Source organism: Cinclus cinclus, chromosome 6, assembly GCF_963662255.1.
Source record: "Cinclus cinclus chromosome 6, bCinCin1.1, whole genome shotgun sequence".
In the NCBI taxonomy this organism is placed as follows: Eukaryota; Metazoa; Chordata; class Aves; order Passeriformes; family Cinclidae; genus Cinclus; species Cinclus cinclus.
Window position 1 is genome coordinate 36,061,963 of NC_085051.1, and position 22,232 is coordinate 36,084,194.

General features: G+C 35.8%; 1 protein-coding gene across 1 annotated transcript in view; it reads left to right on the top strand.

The window, feature by feature from the left end:
• NUBPL (NUBP iron-sulfur cluster assembly factor, mitochondrial) overlaps window positions 1–22,232 on the top strand; it is a 78,649-nt gene that overhangs the window by 15,320 nt on the left and 41,097 nt on the right. The window contains exons 4-6 of the mRNA XM_062494833.1: window positions 1,546–1,636; window positions 13,116–13,155; window positions 13,246–13,336. Coding sequence (XP_062350817.1) covers window positions 1,546–1,636; window positions 13,116–13,155; window positions 13,246–13,336 — 222 coding nt within the window. The remainder of the gene's footprint in view (window positions 1–1,545; window positions 1,637–13,115; window positions 13,156–13,245; window positions 13,337–22,232) is intronic.

The window sequence follows — 22,232 nt, forward strand, 5'->3', positions numbered from 1 at the left end:
TAGGTGGAACAGCTTGTAGATATTTTGATGAGTTTGATTAGCTGCCTACACAGATAAAGGGACTGAGTCATGAATCTTTCTAATCTGTTAAAATAATGCATTTTGTACAACAGCAAAAAAGCTCTAATAGTGTTTTCCACATCTTTAAAGTCTAACATAAAGATGGGTCTCTTCAGTGTTTTTGAAATTGCAACTTTCAACAGTAAGCAAGAAGAAGAATTTGTTACAGAAACTCCTGAACTTTTGTCTAATAGTTTTCAGAAGACATTATAAAGAGAAAATGTTAAAAAAATCTAAATTAAATAATCCATATAATTATATATCCTTTGCTCTGTTTTGCTAATGAAAAGTATATAGAATAACTGAATCCAAATTTGATTGATTTTTGCAGTAAAAACTTATTTTTCGAAGTACATAGTAGATCAAATATGATAATTTTTTTTTTAACTTATCTTTCTATCTTTCCCATCAAGACTGTGATAACAAAATATTTTAATATATGATACAAAATTAGAAGAGCATCATCCGAAAAATGAAGTACACGCTTTGAAACACTGACAGTGGAAGTCTGATTTGGCATTGTTGGAAAAGCTCCTCTTGCTGCTTTAACCTTTCAAACAAGCTCTTAAACATACTTGTTTGCAATTTTGCAAAATGTGGAATACAGTTAGCTTTCTATATTAGAAAAACTTGACATTCAGCACTTTAAAGGGCTTGCTCTTTACTACTTAATTTGCAGAACTTGGTAATTGGTACTGTGTCTTCCCATCTGTAGGAAAAATAGTTTAATTTCCATAAAATATGTATGTGTATCTATTAAAATAATAGAGAAAGGAGTTTTGTAAGTCTAGACTACATAGTTGAAATAATTTTTATTTAACGTTTTTTGCCTAATGTACCATATGTAGTTGAATAAACCCATTTTTTAGCATACTTTTGTGTAAATGTATTGGATAAAAATGTTATGCCTGCTTAATTAGCTTCAAAGATTTGCATTTCAGTAGCTTCAAGATGTCCGCAAAAGTGTACTCTGGCCACTGAAATGGAAGATAAAAATATGGTTTTTATGTATTTTACATTCTTTGTAATCAGTAGTATGATTTAAATTGCATTCATCTGCGTATACATTACAAATGTCCTGTTTTGCTTTTTTGTGTGGTTTGTTATAGTTTTTTTTGTGTTTTTTGACAAAAAAATTTGATACCTTGTTTAAATAATTAAGGTGCTCTGTATAAAAGTACACAGTGTAGAATGGTCTTTATAATGCTTGTTAATATAAAGTCTGTGGTCTACACTGTGAGTAAGAAACTGTACAAGTGAGGATTCTTTTTATGGAGAATCCATAAAAGTTGTAAAGGCAACTGACCCAACTTGTAGACATTGTTATATTTCATTCTTCAATTGCTATTTACAGAGAAGGGAAACAGTGACAACTGATGTCTCAAATTGAGATCTTATTTTTTCTTTAAAGAGTATTGAATTTTGTTCAGCTAATAATACAGAAATGAAGGCATTTTGATAATTCCTTCTTTTGTTCTTACACAGACAAAAGAAGTTGGTTTACTTGATGCAGACATATATGGACCTTCAATTCCAAAGATGATGAACCTAAAAGGAAACCCAGAATTAACACCAAGTAAGTGTAAAGGATTTTTTGTGCTGTTTTTCTGTAAAGAGATGAGCATGGTCCACTCATGGGTGCTTCCTTGGTGTGGCACAGAAGGAATGCAAACAGAAGATAAAGACTGAGTTTGTATTTATTTATTTACTTCTAATATTGAGGTTACTTTCAAAGCTACCTTGTGCAGCTAGGAGCATAGTTCTATTTTTTATTAATCTTGGTCCATGCAATCTCATGGATTTTTACTAGAGACTCTGGAAGGGAAGGTTTTTTATCAGTAGTTTTAAAATTACTGTGTAGTATCCTCCAATAGATGACTTTCAGTTAAAGAACAAAACCCACTAATGTAGGGAAAGAGACACTAAAAACAGTAAGAGAGGGGTTATTACAGTAGCTTGCATGAAATGTCATTAAAATGATTCTGTTTGGTCTCTCTTCAGCCAAATGTGCCATGTCACTTCACTCATTTGTATTTGAAGTTGCACATTTAAGAATGCAGTGATGGTCACTACCAGAAAGTGAAGACAGTAGACAAAACTCCAAATTTTCCTTCTGCTGGGAAGAATTCTGGGAAACATAAATTCAGGTAGAGCAGTCTTCAGAGAAGTAAGGTGACCTGAAGTAGAAAGATCCCATCAAGTCTGTTTACCTTTCAAAAATTTAACTTTCACCCAGGCCAACCAAAGATGAAAGTGAAGAATGGTTTTATCTTGCTACCCTGTTCATATGATGTTTGAGTGTAAGGCAGTGTGTTTTTTTTTTTTGGGTGGTAAGGATGCTGGGGTGATACAGTTTTTTTGGTACTTTGTTTTGTTTTTCCTGTGAGAGAGTGCATGTAAGTAAAAAAACTAAAAACTTGTAACCACGTAGAAAACAAATAGCACACTGTAGCAGCTGGTCAATGCATTAAAACATACTCGGATTCTTCTAAAGGAAGTACAGACTGGCCATACCTCTTGTCAGGGAGGGATCAAGGACATCTACCAGTTCAAACAGGACATAAAAGGGCTTCAGTGAAGTAATCACCTGTAATATTTGTGGGCAGCAATTGCTAGGTAAAAGGAAAGTTAAATATTCCTTCTGCTTCTTTTCATGCCATGATCTCTCTTTTTTTATCATAGAAAGGTTTGGGTTGAAAGGAACCTTTGAAGGTCATCTAGTTCAATCCTTCCTGCAGTGAGCAGGGACATCTTGAACTGGATCAGGCTGCTCAAAGCTCCTGATCTTGAGTGTTTCATGTCCACCACCACTCTTGGCAGTCTGTTTCAGCATTTCACCAGCTTCATTGTAAAAAATTTCTCCTTTGTATCTAGTCTGAAACCTACCCTCTTCTGATTTAAAACCATTACCACTTGTCCTATTGCAACAGGCCCTGCTAAAAAGTTTGTCCCCAACTTTCTTACAAGTCCTCTCTAAGTACTAAAAGGCTTCATAAGATCTCCCTGGAGCCTTCCTTTCTCTAGGCTGAACAGTCCTGATGCTCTCAGTGTTTCATCATGGGAGAGGTGTTCCAGCCCTCTATATCTACTCTAGTGTTGTTGTAGAATGTTCATTTGCAACTCATCTTAATTTGTGCATGTATATGGATATTATGATTGTTGATCTATATGTTCTCACCTGGTATAAAGCATGCAGAATGAAATGCCAGTATCTTTAAAGGGTTGTATCAGTATCAGCCTCTGAAGACTTAATGTGGCAAACTTAGTATTTCTTATGTAATTAAAGTTCTGTCTCCTTATGATTATGCCGTGTACTCTGGATAAAGTAATACATTTCCATGTACTGATGCATTGCATGTGGTTATACAGACAGCTGTCAAATTGAGTACTTCCTGTGTTTAACTACCTAGCTTACAAATACAGGTTTTATTTAGATCAATTCCTAAGACAGAAGGAGAGTACTTAGTTTTATTTGTTGAATTTTTGTTATATCTTTTGAAGTCAAAAGGCTGCTGAGTGATAAATAAATAAATAAATGAGCCTTTTCATGTATCATCAGTAGGATTTGAGTTCCTGATACAAATGGGTGTATTCTTGCATTCAGTTGGACTTTGAACTCCATTGAGGATGCATGTCATACAGGCTGTGTTTTCCTGTAACATATTTTCTCGCTCTGAATTTTGTATTTGAAGTGCATTGTGCAATATGAACACAAAAGGGATTATGTTGTGGTGCTCATATCTCTCCTCTTTTCATTTTTATGTGACATTGACTTGTTTCTCCATTGTTTTCCTCACTGTCTGAAAAATGGATTAGATAATTTAGAACTCCATCGTTTTGCTATGTATTTTATCAATCCATACCTAATTTAAATCTATGTCTTGAGCCACAAATGAAAAAGCAAATTGCTCAGTCTATTTCTTGTGGTTGTACAAGTCAGCTTGCTAGGAATGCAAGAACTTAAGACTGTATTCACTCAGATATTGAGCAGCTCAGTTTTGTTTCAATGACTAGATATTTCTGGTAAACAGCTCAATAGAATTCACTGCAAGTTTTGTCTTAGCATGTTTCAAGTGCTGTTAGAAGTGCAGAATTCAATGTAATAGAAAAAAAATTGGAAGATTTCCATGAACTGAAACTGCTGCTAACATCTTGTAAGCACTAACGTTTTGATCACTGAAATATATTCTTTCTAGTTCTGTGTGGAATGTACAAGTAAATATCAGGATTTGAAGAACATACCTTTTTTAACAGACAGAAAAAGGAATTTGTGTATTTCAGAAGCTTGACAGATGACAGAAGTCTGCTGCAAAAGACAGAGTAATTTGGTATGAATAACAAGATAGAATTTATATTTCAGGGATTCTGCTCACTACCCTGTGTATTTTTAACTAGTTGAAACTGAAGAGTAACAGCAAGAGAAGTACTGTCGAAGATGGTTTAATTGCAAAATAGGAATGACATAGGAAACTTCAATTAAAGTTTAATCAAGGATTCCTTTAATGAGTGTCAGATTGAATAAGCTTGCAAAGAAGTGATCAATCATAGGTATGTGTGTATATGTATATATATCTATGGCGTGTATATAGGTGTATATAAATATATTGATATAAAAGTATGTATGACTCCTGTATTTTGGTATAAAGTTTGGTGTATCTTCTCGTTTCTACTGTATTTTCAAGAGTAAAACAATCTTTGAAGAAATATTGCATAGCAACTGAGAGAGCCCAGGCAGTTCTGTGTTACAGAAGTGCATAAACTATGTCTACATAACAATAAATCAATTAAAGACATTTTTCATAACATAGCAATAAAAAAAATGTTTGAAGTCTAATGCTTACTTCAGTGTGAGGCGTAGATTTGATAATGAATCTGTAGAGTAATCCTGGGAGGTTCTGAGCACTTTTGCAATCTTTGATTTCCTCTTCTTTTCTCACATGAAAAGGGATTAGGGATGCCCAGTACCATACAAAATAAGTTCATGCTATAGCTATTACTTCTGAATAGAAATTATTATGGATACGCTATAATTTAAGCATTCAAAATGAATTAGGAATTCTTAGTGAGGAATCTGTATAAATGGAAGATACTACATTAATTTAATTTTGGAAACTGTAGTACATTGAAAAGTCTGCTAACATTTAATAGGTTGTCATTCAAAATACTTTAACTAAATGGTCAGGGAAATTCTGGTTAATAAGTTCACCACTGAATTTAATGAGCTAATGGAGGATTATCTAACTATGGAATTAATATTAACATCAGCTAAAATATATATGCAGGGCAATGCTAATAGCATAAGTTACAGAAGTATTACTTCTATTATTTCCCCAAGTAATTTACTTGAAAGCACTTTTCTGGCTCAGTGAATCACATTATTTCATTTTTTTTCCCTTTTAAATCTGCCATTTAAATTAGATGGCAGAGAACAGAAACTGTTATATTGCCAAAAACATTTGCCACTTTCCCAGATAGATAAAGTTTCTTTATTTACTTTGATTATGAAGGTTTTGGTGCATAAATCTTTGACAGGTGACTCTCTTCTTAGTATTTGAGAAATTTTTTGCCATTTTATGAGTGCTTCAGTGTCTTTAATTTCTTAATAAAACAGTATATTCAAAAGATCAGTAGTAGACATCTATTTGCACAATTTAGAATAAACTGTAGTTTCTTAGAGAAAGCTGTGTTTGTGGCTTCCTCATTGAACCTAATAAAATTGCAGGAACTATAGAAATGGACACCTGAATTATTTCACTGGGGCATATTTACATATCTTAAGACTGTGATAGTAGACTCATAACAGAATGTGTAAATTAAAAATAGTTGAGACTCTTTGAAGATGTCTGCTGGAATAGTAACAAGGCATTGTGGTGCATTCATTTGAGGGTCATAAATACAAAATTTGGAGTGGACTAGGGAAATAGACAAAATGTTTTGTAGGTAGCATAGGTTTTTTTTGTAACCGTGAAGAATTTTCTTGACCTTTGCTAAGGATTTAAATTTAAAGGTAGGGCTTGAAGTCTCCAAGGTGTGTATATCTTTCTTTTTCAGTGGAACTGCATCACAGTTAATTTTTAAAAAACCCCAAATTTGAGCCTTTAAAAAAAAATTTGCTACTGACACTAGATCTTGATTGGTGAGCAAGTGATTTTTAAATTGTGTATAGTCTAATGATATGTTTTATTGATTCTGCTTTATAAGTAGCCTGAGCTGAAACCCTGTGTTTTACTTTTGGTGATATCTTACCCCAGTTTATCTGTATGGAGGAATTGCAGTAGTCCCACATGTCTTACATGTGACAAAATAATAATTAAGAATGTCGTAATTAATTGTGGTTTATATTTTGGAGTCTTTTAAAAATGTGATTGAGTAGTTGAAAATGAGAATTCTACTTGAGTGCTTAATATTTTATTCTGGACCTTGACTATTGCCCTCAAACCTGTAACAGTAAACCTCAAGGTGGATTAGTCCAGTTATTGTTGAGTTTACTTGTGGAAAAAATCAAAGACCTTGGAAGGGAAAGGAGATGGAGGATATCCAATTCTGCGTGGAATTATTTATAGGCATACAGTTGTTAGCTCCTGTTAAAAAGAAAAAAACCTCTAGGGAATTAATTTATTAAAATTTTATTCTTCATTATACGTAAATTCATACAATTACAAAAAGTATAGGAATGGAGTGTAGTAATTAAAGCCTCTTACTGAGAGCAGTCTTTTTGGATACATGGCAAGTCAAATTTTACCAAATGCCATTCCAGTATAAATTACTGAAACACTCTAACCTGAATACATTTGAAGTACTTGAATGCGGATTTGTATTATGCTTTATATTGTTAATCTTGTAGTGCAGTAATTCCAAATGATTTGATTTGAATTGTGGCTAACAGATATTTACTATGTTATGAAGTTTTAGAGTTTTTTGGTTCAACTGGTACAAAAACTGAAATTGAATTGCGAGATGGCTTTGTTATAGGAACATGATAGATAGTCTTTTCATTATACATGCATAAACAAAAGAAATCAATCGTGCTTTTGTAGACAGAACACATTTACCTTTTTGCTTATTTTGGAGGAATAAATGTTTCCATTTCTCTGCTAGAAGAAAAATTGAAGGACTCCAATTCTGAATTTTCTCGATATTTTTACCTTGCAGTTTCACTTCCATGCTTTTTTATTTATTTTTTTTTTCTCTGTGGGCTTCTTGCTGTATTCTCTTTCCTTCCCCTTCTCTGCAGTACAATGGAGTGACTTTTCATAATAGAGAAATGAAGCAGAACAGATCAAAAACAGGGAAAAAAGTGGTTTAATCCTTTCCCTATAGAGCCCAGAGGCCCAAAATGATAACGAGTTTAAAAGCTAGCATCTCTTTCCTTTGCTTTAGTTGATGGTTATGATCATTTATATACTGAGTGTGATGCCATATGGGTGTGGGATATCCCTTTTTTGAGGAGATCAGCTGTACTGATTGTGTCCCCTCCCAGTTCCATGTGCACCCCCAGCCTGTTTTGCTGGTGGGGTGGGGTCACAAGCAGAAGAGGCATGGATTGTGTAAGCACTGCTTAGCTATAACAAAAACATCTCTCTGTTATTAACACTGTTGTTGTCAGAAATCCAAAACAGCCCTATACCAGCTACTGTGAAAAATAACTATCTTAGCCAAAATCAGCACAATTATACATGATCCTTTAAACAGTTTCCTCCCATGTCTCTTCACCTGTATTTCCTTTTTTTTTTTTTTTTGGGCGGGGGTGAGGGGGAGTCTTGATTACAGGATTGAACCTAAAAAGGCTGAATTGACACAAATGCATTGAGTTCTGTAGTTTTGTTTTGAAAGCAGTGAAAGTCCCTAGTTAACTGGAATGTCTTTTTGAAGCTGGGTCTTAAATTAAAGCTGATGTGCAGTGAATCTCTGCCCCAGGGTTCCTGCTGTTCCTTATTCTGCTCTGCTGTCTGGCACCCTGTTACGTGACTGACCAGGGCAGCCCTCCTGTCACAGCAGCAAGTTATTGCTTCAAATGACATGAGCTTTCCCGAGGTTTTTGTGTGTCAGGACAGATGCCTTAAACTGAGCGTTGGGTTAGTCTGTTTCATTTCTTGTGGGTATAATGAACTAAAAGGACCTGCCTAAATTAGTCTAATAAAGCTTTTGATCCATTATAAATAATTTTTTTGGCTCCTTGGGGATCTGAGGGCATTTCAAAATGTGGGTTATTTTAGCAATCATAAGGAAGACATCTGTGATGGAAGGTAATGGTATGATGCTTAACTAGTCCTGTGTTTTAAACCTATTTTAAACCTAACAAGTCAGTGCTGTTTCAAAATGTGGCAAAGATGTTTCTAAATCACTGTGCTCTTTACTTGTGCCAGTCTTGCTTTTGAAGTACAGTCTTCCAGCAAGCAATTAGTTCTTTTGCTTTTAGGTAGGACTGATGAAGTCATATCTGCAAAACTGTTCTGTTAATGAAAAAGCTTTTACAGAGCTTTGTTTCCTCTGCAGTCTGTTGGGAGGGGAAAAAAAGTGTAAAACCTTCTCAGGTAATGGGACTGGTAGACCCTCTAAATATGAGAATCAAATCTCTTGGGGAAAAATTGCATTTCATTATGCATATATTTCTTGAAATTGAACCATGAGCATGGAATTATGCTCTTTAAGTCTCATTACTAGTTTGCTTTGGTTAAGTATTTGGGATGTCTTAGTTGTTAGATAACACTATTAGTGCAGGTTGTAATGGGCAATCACAGCCTTCCTTGTGTGGAGCTCTTCAAGCATAAAATACAAATTGTAGTATTTCTGGGGCAATCCTGCAAATAAACTTACAACACAGTGTGAAATCAAGCCTGAAGTCTCAATTAGCCTGTCACTTGCCCTGGAATATTCTAAGCATCTGGCATAGGCAGTTAAAACAATGATTACAGTTAAAATAAGGATTTAAAATTTGTGACTTGGACTAACCTTTTGGTGACAGCATCCTTTACCCTCTTTCATAGATTGGTGTCACTGTTTTATTTCAGGGTACCTTGGAGCCCTGTTGCCATTCATTCCTCTCCCCTCTGTGGCATTTCTTTCCTCTTTACATTCTGTGGGTGGAATTCACTTGCCTTTGCATAGGAAACCAGTACTATTTTAAACATGCCTGGAGTATGGTGTCAGGCTTCTAGCTGTCCCTTCAGAGGGTATGTCTCTCCCTATACCCTCTGTCAAATCTGCTAGCCCTGTACAAATCTCAGCTCCCCAAGGCTTCCCTTTCCCTTTCCCCTTGAAAATTCAGAGCAACTCTTCTGCATTTGTGCTTGATGAGCCAGTGAGTTCAAAATACATTTGCTAGGGTGTTGCATGATCCACTACAATAATATTTAATAGTTATAAGCTACCTTTGCTTTTCTTAAACAGTATAATGCCATCTAAGGAGATGTAGTACAACATCACAATCTTCTGGAATAATGGTCTTTACTTACCTGATGGGGTAAGACTGAATGTAAGCTTTTGCTTGCGCTAGCACATCGCTCAACAGACCACTTCCAAAAACTAAGCCAAGAGTTGGAATGTCTCCTTTTGGCTTAACCCTGGGCTCCATCACATTCCGCTGTTATTTGGGAAGACAAACACCACAATGCTGAATGTGCTTAGTTTTTTCTTTTATTTTTTTTTTCTGCTTGCTTTTTTTGTCTCCCCAGCTATATGCTGAGCATGAGGTCATATGGTATGGGACATCCCTTTGCTCAGTTGTGGTCATGTGTTCAGGCTGTGTCCCCTTCCAGTTTCTTGTGTACCACCAGCCTGCTTGCTGGTGGGTTGGTGTGAGAAGCAGAACAGTTTTCGATACTGTTTTTATCACAAATCCAAAACATATCACCATGCAAGCTACAGCATGGTGAAGAAATGTAACTATTCCAGCCAAAACCATATATATATTATATATATATGTGTGTATGTAGATCTGTACATGCCTTCTGTGCTGTACTGACCCTGTGACCCTGGCCATCATTGAACTGCTATGTCAGTCTTTTTAGAGAAACAGTGGAATAACTCAGTTACCTTGTTAGGATAGTCTGAAAAGCTTGATTTGTTTGGGGAGAGAGAGCTTAGTAAAAAATAATTACAAAATGCATCTTCATTGATGTAATGAAGATTCATCTTCATTACAACAATGTTACTCTTCCCCATGTGAGTAACAATTCAATTTTCAGACCAGTCCCAGAACTCTTAATCAGCAGTCTGCTAAAATGCTGTCATGAATTTGCACATCTGCCTTTTCTAGTGCCCTACTTGTATTCTATCAGAAAAGGCATTTACTGACATGTCATTGGTGCAATGTTGATCTTACTGATCTGATTTTGTATGTTCAGAGAAAACACAGCAGTCCTTTACTTAGAGCCATTAAGCCTAGTGGAAAATTGCAAACCAGGCTATTTTATTTATCTCTTGACATAGGTGGTATGGTATTGCTGTGTGTTGTGATTTTAAGAAATCTGTTTCGTTGTGTGTTGAATTTTTGGAGCTGTATGGTAGGCTTCTGATAACAGAAAAGTGAACTCTAAGAGCAATGGGAAGTAGAGATGTAACCGGGATCTTATTAAGCTTAATCTTCTTTACATGTTATGTTTTAGAAAATCTTCGTGAGACCCACAGTGAAAGAGAAGGAAGGCCTGTTGTTTTTGATGAGACAAGGGTGATTACCAATGCTCACTGAAGCACTTTAGATTTGAGATTAGTCTTAAAAATGATTTTTGGCAGTAGGCAAACAGTGGGGAGCTCTGCAGTATTTTGTATTACTGTGAAAATATGCAGAACATTATAGTCAGAATATACAGCAAGTTGTGAATTGTTCCTGTGCATTGTATAAATTTGATTAAATCTTCCTGCTCAGAGCATTTTATAGTCCTTGTTGTTAACCAAAGAAAATAATATGCAGTTTTAATAAAAGGAGACTGCTGTGGAGAAATAAACCATGCATACATATATTTTTAAAAACAGAGTCCCCTTTTTGCTGCTCTGTAGGTCAGTGTTTATCTACTCACAGCAAGTCTGTTTTTTGAAGGAGATGTTGGAAGGTGTGTGAGCTCAGCCTATGTACCTGGTCTCTGTGCAGAAGAAATTGTCCATGCAGGTAGTGGATGTTGAGATGTCTCTGTATGTTTGACTTTCATAGTGTAGAGGAGTTGGACTGAACTGAGAAGTGGCTTAGTGTTTTGGTGAACTTCCCAGAATAACACATCTTTTCCATTCAACTTACTTTCCAGTTCCTGAGTCTCATGATTGGCAGTCAAAGCTTGGCCTCCCCTTTTTGTTTTGTTTTGTCTTAAAATTGTCCCTATTTCATGATAAAAAGTAAAGGAAACCTTGAGTCTGCAGTGGTATACACTGTTGCAAATACTGTTTTCCTATTTATTTTTTTTTTTTTTTTAGCCCCTGTCTTAGGTAAATATGTAGTAATTTCTCTTAATACTTCTAACAATATTTTAACTTGTGGTGATGTATATCTTGTTTACCAGGACACCAAAACAGTGCCTAGAGATGGCTCTGGGCTGAAGCTCCAATGTCATCAAACTCTTGATAACTAAACTGTCTTACTGCAGGGGGAGAAGTAAGACTGTGATTGCTAGAAATGTGGTTACACAATATAATACCACCACAGTAAGCCCTGACTCAACACTGAAGAGCTGTGCCAGTTGAAGAAGAGCTGATACACTGGTACAGTGTATCAGTGCAAGCCAATCTCTTTTTCAGTAATGGCTTCCAACTCATTCCTGACTGCAATAGTCATTACAAGTGATTTGTTGTTTTTCCTGTTTTGTTCTTTTCGATTTGTAAACCAAAACATTCAATTTATTCTCCACCATATTTCTACAAAATTACATGGCTTGAATGCTCACTTACTTGATTGCTTGAAAGCTTTCATCTGTAGAGTTTAGCTGTTTAATTTGTATGCTCTTGGATGTTATTTTGTCTAAATTTGGAGTTCAGATTTGAGTGCACTGTTTTTATTTTACTCACATTGTTTTTATTTTGTTCTCTTTATGTATTTTACTTTGGGTGCATCAAGATTTCTGTCCAAATTATAGTATATTTTATATTGTTTAAAGTATACTGTTTTCTGCTAGTCCCTGCCTGTGCATGCCCTTCCAAGACATCATCTAAACCAAGTAAAATTCCATTTGTTCTTTTTTGTGTGTGCCATTTTGAGACAAGGTGCGGATTTAGATTGTAGAAAACATGAAGAAGAGTTTTTGGCTTTTGTGAGATTTTGTTTTGAATGCCTCCTTTATTGTTTTGTTTGCTTTCTGCTTGTGTGCCCCTTTGCCAGCAGAACAATTACAATATTCCCTCCCTGCTTTTTTTTCTTGACACTGGAGGGCATAGGAATAAGAAGCATGACAAGGACAACACATCTGCAATATTCAAATAAGCATCTTTTGTTCCTACAGAAATTGTACAAGTCCTTCACGTTTCTGTCAACCTGAAGAAATGTGGGACTAATTACCTGGAGCTGTTGTCAATGTATAGTTTAAGGATGGCTTTATTTGCTATGCCTACTTTGGGGTTTCTGTAGCAGATTTAACAGAAGGAGACAAATTCCCCAAAATCTGATACTCTTCTGATTCATGAGATGAGTGAATAGGGTAGATTGAAAAATAATTAAAATCCCACCATGTTGTATGACTTTGGTTTTATTCCAATATAAATGACACAGCTTTTAGTGATTCCTGATAGGGAGTCTATGCTTTCCAGCATAGGGATTTGATAAAAATAGATTGATTTTGGCAGCGCAAAGTGACATTATATTATGGGCAAATACATTGTTACTCTGGCAAAAGATGAATGGTATTAGTAAAATGTAAAACCTAAGAAAAAGTGGAGTCAGATTATTGGGCGGAATAGGTAAATGCATATATTTAATGAAGGGATGAGGGAAAAATAAACAACTGTTTCAATAGAGAGGGAAAATTGCTCTTAAAAGATAAAAAAAAGTATAAGCTTGTTTCTTAGAAAAACCCCGAAATACCCTGAAACCATCTCCCCTCCAACAAAACCCCCCTTGTTTGCTTTTATTTTAGAAAATCTAATGAGGCCCCTTAAGAACTATGGAATCGCATGGTGAGCATATGTTTTTATTTAAATCAAGCTTCTCTTTGTATGTACTTGGTGTTGTGCTGTAAAGCTCAAGTATTTGCCTTGTTGTTTCAGCATGTCTATGGGTTTCTTGATAGAAGAGACTGCCCCAGTTGTGTGGAGAGGGCTCATGGTAATGTCAGCTGTTGAAAAATTGTTGAGACAGGTAAGGCTTAGTTATGCATATCTGCTTTAAAGTAATCAGTCATTTTAAATGCATTTAACTGATACATGAGTGTCCGCAACATTATTTCATATGTTAGTGGTGGGAATTTTTGTGTCTTGGTCTTCTTAAATTCAGGTAAGGGGGAAAGTTGATACTTTCGTGTTTACCTATGACTCTCAAACAGAGCTGTTGTTCTGTGCCTTTGATGAGTGAATTACCCCAATCTGCCTTCCTTCTCATTCCTTTTTATGTTTCTTTATGCAGTTTTTTTTTTTTTAGAAAGGCATTTTGAAGTTGCCTAAGGATTTGAATGTATAGGTATCTATGCATATCTACAGCTGTATTCCCTTATGTGCTTGTTAATTCACCAGCACTAAGAATTCTTGGATGGCATTTGATGTGACAGGTACAGGAAAATCATTAGCTACAGTCTCTGTGTAATGCAGATAGCCTGTTAGTTAATAAATTTTCTGGCATGTAGAAGTGACTTCTTTATTTTGTGGCAGATTTTTTTTATATTTTATTGTGAAGAGATCTGTGAAGTGCTAATGAGACAAACAGCTGAAAAAATGCATTAGGATTGCATGTTTAGGCTTAGAAGAGACCCAGATTGTTCACAGCTGACATCCATTCTAGGGATCTGCTGTATACAGCCTGGAGATCACAAGGTTTCTATATGTCTTTTTTAAATGCTTCCAGTTATTGTGCTCCTTTAATGACTGAAAATAGTATTTTTTTCAGCCTTTTTCCATTTCTACTAAATTCTCCTTTAACACGGATTATAGAATAGTGGCACTTACTGCTCTGGTCACAAAAGCCATGCATCTGCCAAAATTTCAGGAAGAACATCTTTGTCTAGAATTGACCTTTAAAAGTAAGGGGTATCCATGCCAATAGCTGTGGAGACCATTCTGACCTTTTTGTGTGCTGTGTTGCGCCGGCTGGCTCAGGAGACTAGAATGTAAAACCTTGAAGGTAGAACTGAAGTTAGCACCTGCTGTATTGGCATGCTCTGCCCTGGGAGACTGGAGGCTGGCAGGCACTGCAGGGCTGTCCCTCAGTCAGTAGTGTCCCACATGGGAAGCGTGTGCCAGCATCCTTGTGCAGGGTGTGGGTGATGCTGTGTAATGAGCTCACTGCTCCCTAGCAACCAGTGCAGTTACACGCTGGCCAACCGTGCTGTGGGAACGAGACGAGTCCATTAATGCTCAGGGCATCACTGGTTTCCCTGGCAGTGAAACCTAAACTGGGAAAGAGGAAGGATTTAAGGCTGAATTTTTCCTGCCCACGTGCATTTTGCTTCTGTATGACCAGGATAGTCTTAAATCTTGAGCTGGAAAAAGTTTGCATCTCTTTCTTTGACGAGGAGCTCACAGATCATGGGGAAAATCAGCTGGTCTGCTTGATGTCCAGGTGGCTTTAAGAAAGGAAGGAATGCATTTTTCAGATAGAGATGCGCTATTTTGTTTTTAAAAACTGTAATCTCCCTTCTGCAGTTACCAGCCAGTCTCAAGAACAGGTTAACTGTAGGACCAATAGTTTAATAACCTTGGACACCTAAACAAGAGAGAACCACAGCATGTGATAATTCTTTAAAGATACTATTGTTGTATTTTGTATTAGAAATAGTTTTGTGATTTGTTCAGGACTTCCAAAATTTTTCTTGTTTTCTCTTTATCTGTTCTGGTTGGTCTTAGCTATTGCCCCTTGTTTAACAGGATAAAGTTGCTTCCGAGAGTAAAATACTTCTGCTTGTATTTAACTTCCTAAAACCATATTCTTAAGAAATAGCTTACCTCATTAGTTGCATAGAAACAATTTAAATTACTCCCTAATGCAGATTTGTAGTATAATGTAAGTATAAGAAGTCTCTGTGCATTCAGAGAAGCAGATAAAATACTGAGTTCTTAAAATAGTTAATTCAGCCTGAAAGGAAACATAAATTTCCCAGACTTTCACCCTGAAAGCACTGTTGATATTTCATATTTGCATTTGCTGTTAGATGGTGGGGAGGGTTCTTATTTGTTTGATAGCATCAAGACTATGCATTCACTCTGTGAAAAAAGTTTGGATGCATTTTCTTTTTATAACATGTGAACAAATCTGTTTTCCAGAGTTTATCATGCTCCAGATACAGCTGTAAAGCATTTGAATTGCTTAGTTTCCAAATTCTGTAATGGGGCCTTGTTGACTCACAAATACATGCGCTTGTAATGAGCATTTAAATGCTTCTTTTACACTTGTAACTTTTAAACATTTATGCAATTCTTACTTTGTTAAATATATTTGCTAAATATATACGTAATGCTTTTTGTATATACTTCCTGCATATGATCTCACTCTTTGTTTACAGGTTTGTTGAGTAGTGTCAAAACTGGTAGATAACAGGCAGTAATAATGAAGTATTGAGTAGTGAGTGCTTGGTGTTTCTCTGGTAATGCATATCTCATGAGCAAGGATGGTTTTCTGCAACACATCATATTGTTCCCTTTAGCAGAATTTGAAGAAAATGTGCCTTATAATACCAAAGTAAACAGTTCAGGATACTGTGTTACTTACATTACCTATATATTGATGTATGTGTATCAAATTAGTATATAAATGAAAATACATAGCATATTGATTCTATAACAAAAGAATTGATTAACAGAAAAGAAGGAAAGTGTTGATTTTAAGCTATTGAAAGAGCAAGAAATACAGAAGGAAATTATTTTTCACCTGTAGCGAAAGTGAATTGCAAACAGTAATGAAACATAAGAATCTTCATAAACATATTCATAACTGTTTCTCTTAAATATATCTCTAATTTATATGTATTGAAATTGCCCAACATTTTGTTGTATGTGAGAAGTGGCTTCTTTGTTAACATAACATGTATTGTAGGCGCATTTACTCTTCAGGATGGTCTATCACTTATCTGGGTTTTAACTCTTATTTCCCTGTCACAGTTATCTTTATGTAAAAAGTCTTTCACATCTGTTAACACTTCTTTAGAATCTTGCTTGCCTGTAGGTGAGATAGAAGAGTGGATTTTTTTAAATTTAAGTTTTAAAATATTACTCTTTTCTCTAAAGGTATAATTAAAGTCCAGGTAAGGAAGCTTTAATAGCTTTCCAGTGTCATCCATGGCACTGGGCTTTTTCTATGCAGCTCTCACTTGAGAAGCTGCCTACTCTTTTTGTCTGGTCTCATTTACTTTGTTCCTTTGCTCAGTGTATCTTGAATCAGTGTGATGGTATTTGGTTCAGATTAAACAACCTACCTCAAAAAGCGTCATCTTGCTGTATTTGTTGTGGGAGTGACTTATGATTAACCTTTAGGCTGAGCACAGTAAAGATACGATTTTTTTTGAGAGTTGCTGAAAGCCTGTACTTGAACAGTATTTGGGTCTGAAAAGCTGTTGAAATAACTATCAAGTAGGTAGGTAAAAGCCCTAGACATACAACGATGATTTTAAAAGAAGACAAGGCAGGCAAAACTTGCTCTCTGATTTGAACTGCTTTTTCAACAGGGATTTCAAATACCATTACCACTGTCCCGTACATTCCATGTGGCAAGTTTTCCAGCACCACACTCTTTTCTGTCCTAGGACATCTCGACAGTTGATTAGCAAAGGAGAAATTAGAAGGGTGCAGATACAAACCTGCTGTATGTCTTGGAATATGTTGTGGCAATTATTCTGCTAAAAGGCTCTGAGAAAGGAAGTGGGACTCTGCTGATTGGCAATTTACTATCTGCTATAGTCATATGAGCAGTACAAATGGAGGGGATTTCCTGTTTAGAGAATAATCAGTAAAACTTTTAATATTACAGATAGCAAGTGTTCGTTTCTCTGATCCTGGACTCGCTGTCTTATTCTGTGTGTCTTACCTAGTTGAATTATCAGCAGAGAAGGAAAAAAATAAATATTCTGCACACAAGTCTGCTTCTCTTTTAAAAACATGATATAAAAATGGGACTACAGATAAAATGCAAGAGCATATTTTATTATGTAATATTCTCCTTGTATCTTTGTCCTATCAATAGATTAAGTTCTATCACTACTGGAAACAAGTGTTGCCTACACAACATAGGCTGTAGATACCAGTAATTCTGTTTTGTGTAAACAGTCCCCTTGGAATTGGACTAGCAATCTGCTCTTTTTTCAAGGCATGGATCTCAGGCTGATGAACACCTGTAATAGGATTTCATGCCCTGACATGACATTTTAACCTACGTTTTTGCAGGTTAGTCAGATCTTAAGAGGCAGCACTCTTATATTTCTTCCTTATCATACTTTTCAAGAGTATCCAGAGTATTTTTTGCATCTTTGGTATATTATGGCTATAAAGCAGAGCCTCAGTGTTCCTAAGTATTTGTGAATCCTAAAGGTTCCTTTGATGTACTTGATAAGGATGAAGCCATGTTCCCCAAAGGATGATGAAGTTTTTCCTACAATGGCTTAATTCTAATGAAGGTCTAAAATGCTCTTACTGTCATAGAATTCTAATTCCTTCAGCTCTTTCTTCCTGCTTATTTTAGCACCACTGTAGCCTCTGTTTTAGTCAAGGTACGTATTGAAAGAAAATTAAAGAAAGCTTCACTGGAAAGGATATAATTACAAAGGAAGAATACAGGGCAGTTATCAGAAAGGAAATTAAATAAAACTACTAATGCAGAGTCATTGCACATCAGCAGAAGGAAGTGGAGCCTTGCATTCTGATGCTTGGACAGGCTTTATCCCCTGTAAACTCATTTTTAAAACCATAAATTAAGCAGAAGAATGATCAAAGTTACTTTATTGGCTAACCCAGAGCTGAATAGGGCTGTAGTCTAAAGGTTCAGCCATATCTTTTTTTAAAAATTTGAACACAGTTTGTGATTATTTAATCTGTACATAATTTTAAAAATTTGGCTAGCAATGAGAACTGTGTCTGCTACTTTCTTTCTAAAGCAGCACCTGCCAGAGGTAGTGATAGTAGTAATTATATAGTGGAGTGTGTGAATGTATGCTTATATACTTGGACCTTTTTTGTACCATAATTCTCTCTCTGATGCTCAGTTATCATACATAGGTAGTTGTAGAGTATATCATGTTGTCACTGTGAAGAAAATTGACTCTACTGCAGCCAGAATCAGCACATATGCATTCTAGGGAATAGGGAAGATATAGACAGATGGATAGTCTTTAAAATACTGAGCAGACTATGGGTTGTGAGGTCTGGGTTATTTCAAGAGCCTGTATGAGAAAGCTGCCATAAAAGCAACTGTTGTTGTGTGAATAGAACAGTAAAAACCTCCTATTTAAAGATTTGGGATTAAGGTATCTTGGAAACAGAAGTAGTATTTAATTTCTGGAAAGCAAATACTATGGAGGCTATATTGTTTTGAGTTTCTGATCAGTCTGAAGTGACTCATCTCTGTAGAGGTGATTCTAGATATTCAATACTATTTTTGTTTGAGTTACATTACTTAGTAAATTCCTGCATGCACTTGCTACTATTTGACAAGTGTGTATGTAGTTACTGGTATCCTCATTTCCACCATTTACACTGGAGAGGTTGCAGAAAGAGATTTGGGCCAAAATTTCTAAAAGTGTGGTTTGTTTAGCTATGTGTCGATGCTACACATGAGAAGACAAAAATAGGTAAGGTATTGAGAGCATATGTATTTATACCTGGTAAAATAGCTACCATGCTGCTGTTGGCTGTTTTACTGTGCGCACTCTAGGCAGCAGAATGTTCTGTATATGATGGCTGTAGATATCAGTCCAATCTTGGCATGTATGTGCATAAAACTCTTGTGTTATAGCTCATAAATTCTTCAGTCTGTAAATTTTCAGCTTTGCACTGTGTTATGTGTCTGTGCGTATAAATGCATTTCTTATAAACAGAACAATGGAAAAACTAGAGGAAAGCTTTTCACATTAGGAGAAACCATGTGTATTTGATTTGAAGCATTAAACAGCAAGAACATAGTCGCTGAAGTAGTTAAGTACTGCATGCTGAGCCATCTGCCACATTGGTTAGTATGGTTTCCTAAGAGTTGTTCTTCAGCTTCTGTTTGTGACCATGTATTGTCTTTTGCCTTACATTTTTGGGACCATGGAAATTTCATTCTGTGTTTATGCAGGGTTCAGCACTGTAGCAAGTTACCATTTTTTGTCAGAGATGCAGAGAGATACAAAGACTAGTATTTATAACTTCCAAATAAATATAAATATTTTTCTTTGATACTTTTTAATATTTATAAAATACATTTTTAAAACCTTTTCTCTTTTGAGCACAATACATTTTGTGTTTCTGGTTCTCAGTGTCTGTGCATATGAATGACATATATCTGTTAAGAATGCCTGAGATCAGTGTGAGTGTACCACTGGCATTCGCCATGACTGGTATACTTCAGAACCTAAATCTCTTTTGCAGATACATATGCAATTACTTAGCTTTTCATTGTACGTGCTACCTTGCCTGTATATTCTCCAGCAAAGAGCCATCAAGGTGATCCTGGAGGGTGATGCATGTAATGTGCAAAGAAACACTGAGGAACTGGGTTTATTTTGTTTTCAGACAGTTAAAGGGAGATACAAATTGCTGTTTTGAACTACCTAATGGATACATACAGAGACAATGAAAATAGATTCTTTGTGGATGTGCACCTTAATAGCACAAGAAGTAATGAATGTATGTTGCAGTATATAGTAAGAAATGTGAGGCGGTGTTGGTGGTTTGTTGTTTTGTTTTTTTTTTTTACAGTTGAAGCAATTGCATGTCAGAACAGGTTACCAGGAGAGATTCGTAAAACTCTTTTTTGGAAGATAGTAAGAATTCAGATGGGCAAGAATCTGAGTAACCTGCTCTAAGTTGTTTCTCTTTTGTGCAGGCAAATAAAAGTCCCTGAGGTCCTTCAAACCTAAGTTGTTCTGTGAATCTGGGATTAGTTCTAAAATTGGCATTCCACTGCCTATTTGACTGTTGGTCCATTAAAACTTAGAGAGAAGAAAATGGTTCTGCCTATCATAGAAATCATTGGTTAGAGCACTCAGTCAAAACCTAAGCTGAATGTAGGTGTCTCTGATATGACTTCCGTAATCACTAAGCGAGGGAGTATTACAATTAAGTGTTGCAGTCAAATGAGCATGTTTCAACATAATGACTGAGACCATCCTTTCCTCAGCAGCATTTGTCTCTTTAGACTGTAGTGGTGCTGAGGTGGAGACATAAAAGTCAAACCCAAATAGGCCTTGTCTCTTGAATAAGCAACCTTAATATGAACTATGAAAAAAAAAAAAGAATACATTTTTTGTTTTCCTATCATAACTCTTGTTTTTATAGAAGTACCTTAATCTAGGAGATCTTTAAAGCACACATTGATGTGCTCTCAGGCACTAAGAATTGAGTAGGGATGGTATAAAGAAGTTTTGGTGAAGACTTCTGGCAATTCTTTTGCATTAGCTTTAGTAGTTTACTGTCTAGGATGCAGGCCTCTATGAACCTCAGAGGTCTTGCCATTCTCTGTAGTGCATGGGGAAGAATATGTTGATTTTGTTTCTTTGTTTAATCCTGCCATCAGTGTCAGCCCTGGGTAATTTAAAGTCTAATTGGACAAATAAAAATTCAAAGATGGCAGCAAAAGTAATCTTAAAAAAGCAAGTAGAAGAAATCTTTTATGTCAGATTTTTGTAGACTAAAGGCAAGCAGGAATGAATGCAGGAATGGACTCTGGAGACATGATTTGAAGGCTACCATGTTTTTAAGTGTTTTCAAAATAGGAATACTGGTGGTATTTATTGGAAAATTTGAAAATGTGTACTGCAGGAGAAACCTAATTCCACTCTTGTTTGTTTGTTTTTTCACTAATAAAGAGGTCTGTTCTTTCTTGCTTTCTAGCTGCTTTCTTTCTGCTGTAGGTTAGGTGCAAAAAGGGATGTTGGTATTGCTGCACTGAATATTAGAGTGCCTCAGCAGTTGGTGCCCTGCCTGCAGGAATGGAAATTTGAACCAAAGTCTAGCCTGGAGCTACTGCATGACTGGGGTGGTGGGAATACATCACTTATCATTCCCAGTGGTACTATTTGAGAAATTATTTTCTCCTTCTGGATTTATCTCCACACTCTTTGGCAGTGTTCTTAAGATAATAGGTGCAAACCTTGGATTTTAAGGGTAGCAAAAACTTGTCATCCTTTAGATCCATTTCTGAAACAAATTGCCAGAAAGTACCCCTTTAGCTGTGTTTCATCACTTACATGATAAATGTCAAAGATGAAATTATTAGTAGTGTGGGCAAAAAAACTGTCTTATCAGTACAAAATTAGAGAAACAGAATTGGTGGATGGGAGGGAGTAGTGAAATGGTAATTAACTGAGAATGGCATATACGGTCAGGAGGAAGACAATAGCGATTTGATGACTCTGATTTTTTTGTAGCTATATTTTCAGCAAATTGAAAGGATGCCAAGAATAGTAATAGTGAATCAATGCTGAAAATTATTCATATTGTAAATGTAAAGAGAAAGTGGAGAAGGAGAACTGCTGTGATGCCGGATGATTTTTTTTTTTGTGTGTGGATTTTATTTTTAACACTTTTTGGGTTAGGAAGGGAACTCTATCAAGAGATGAACATTGAAGGCATTTAACTGGCATTTATGGCACTACATTTTCAAGACAGGAAAAGAGTGAGATGGTGCAATGGGAAATTTTAGCAAAAGGGGTAAGAAGAATAAAGAGCTCTTTGTTTTTCTAACTTTCGTAGTCTTTTCATGTTCTAGTACAAATGTAAGACTCTATGCACACTTGTTTGTGGATCAACAGAAGATATGTGCTGGAAATATATATGCTTAGTGCAGATTAATACTGTTTTCCTCTTTCTATGTTTTGTGTTTTGGCAAATATCCATCCATGCTAGGATACTTGCTAATT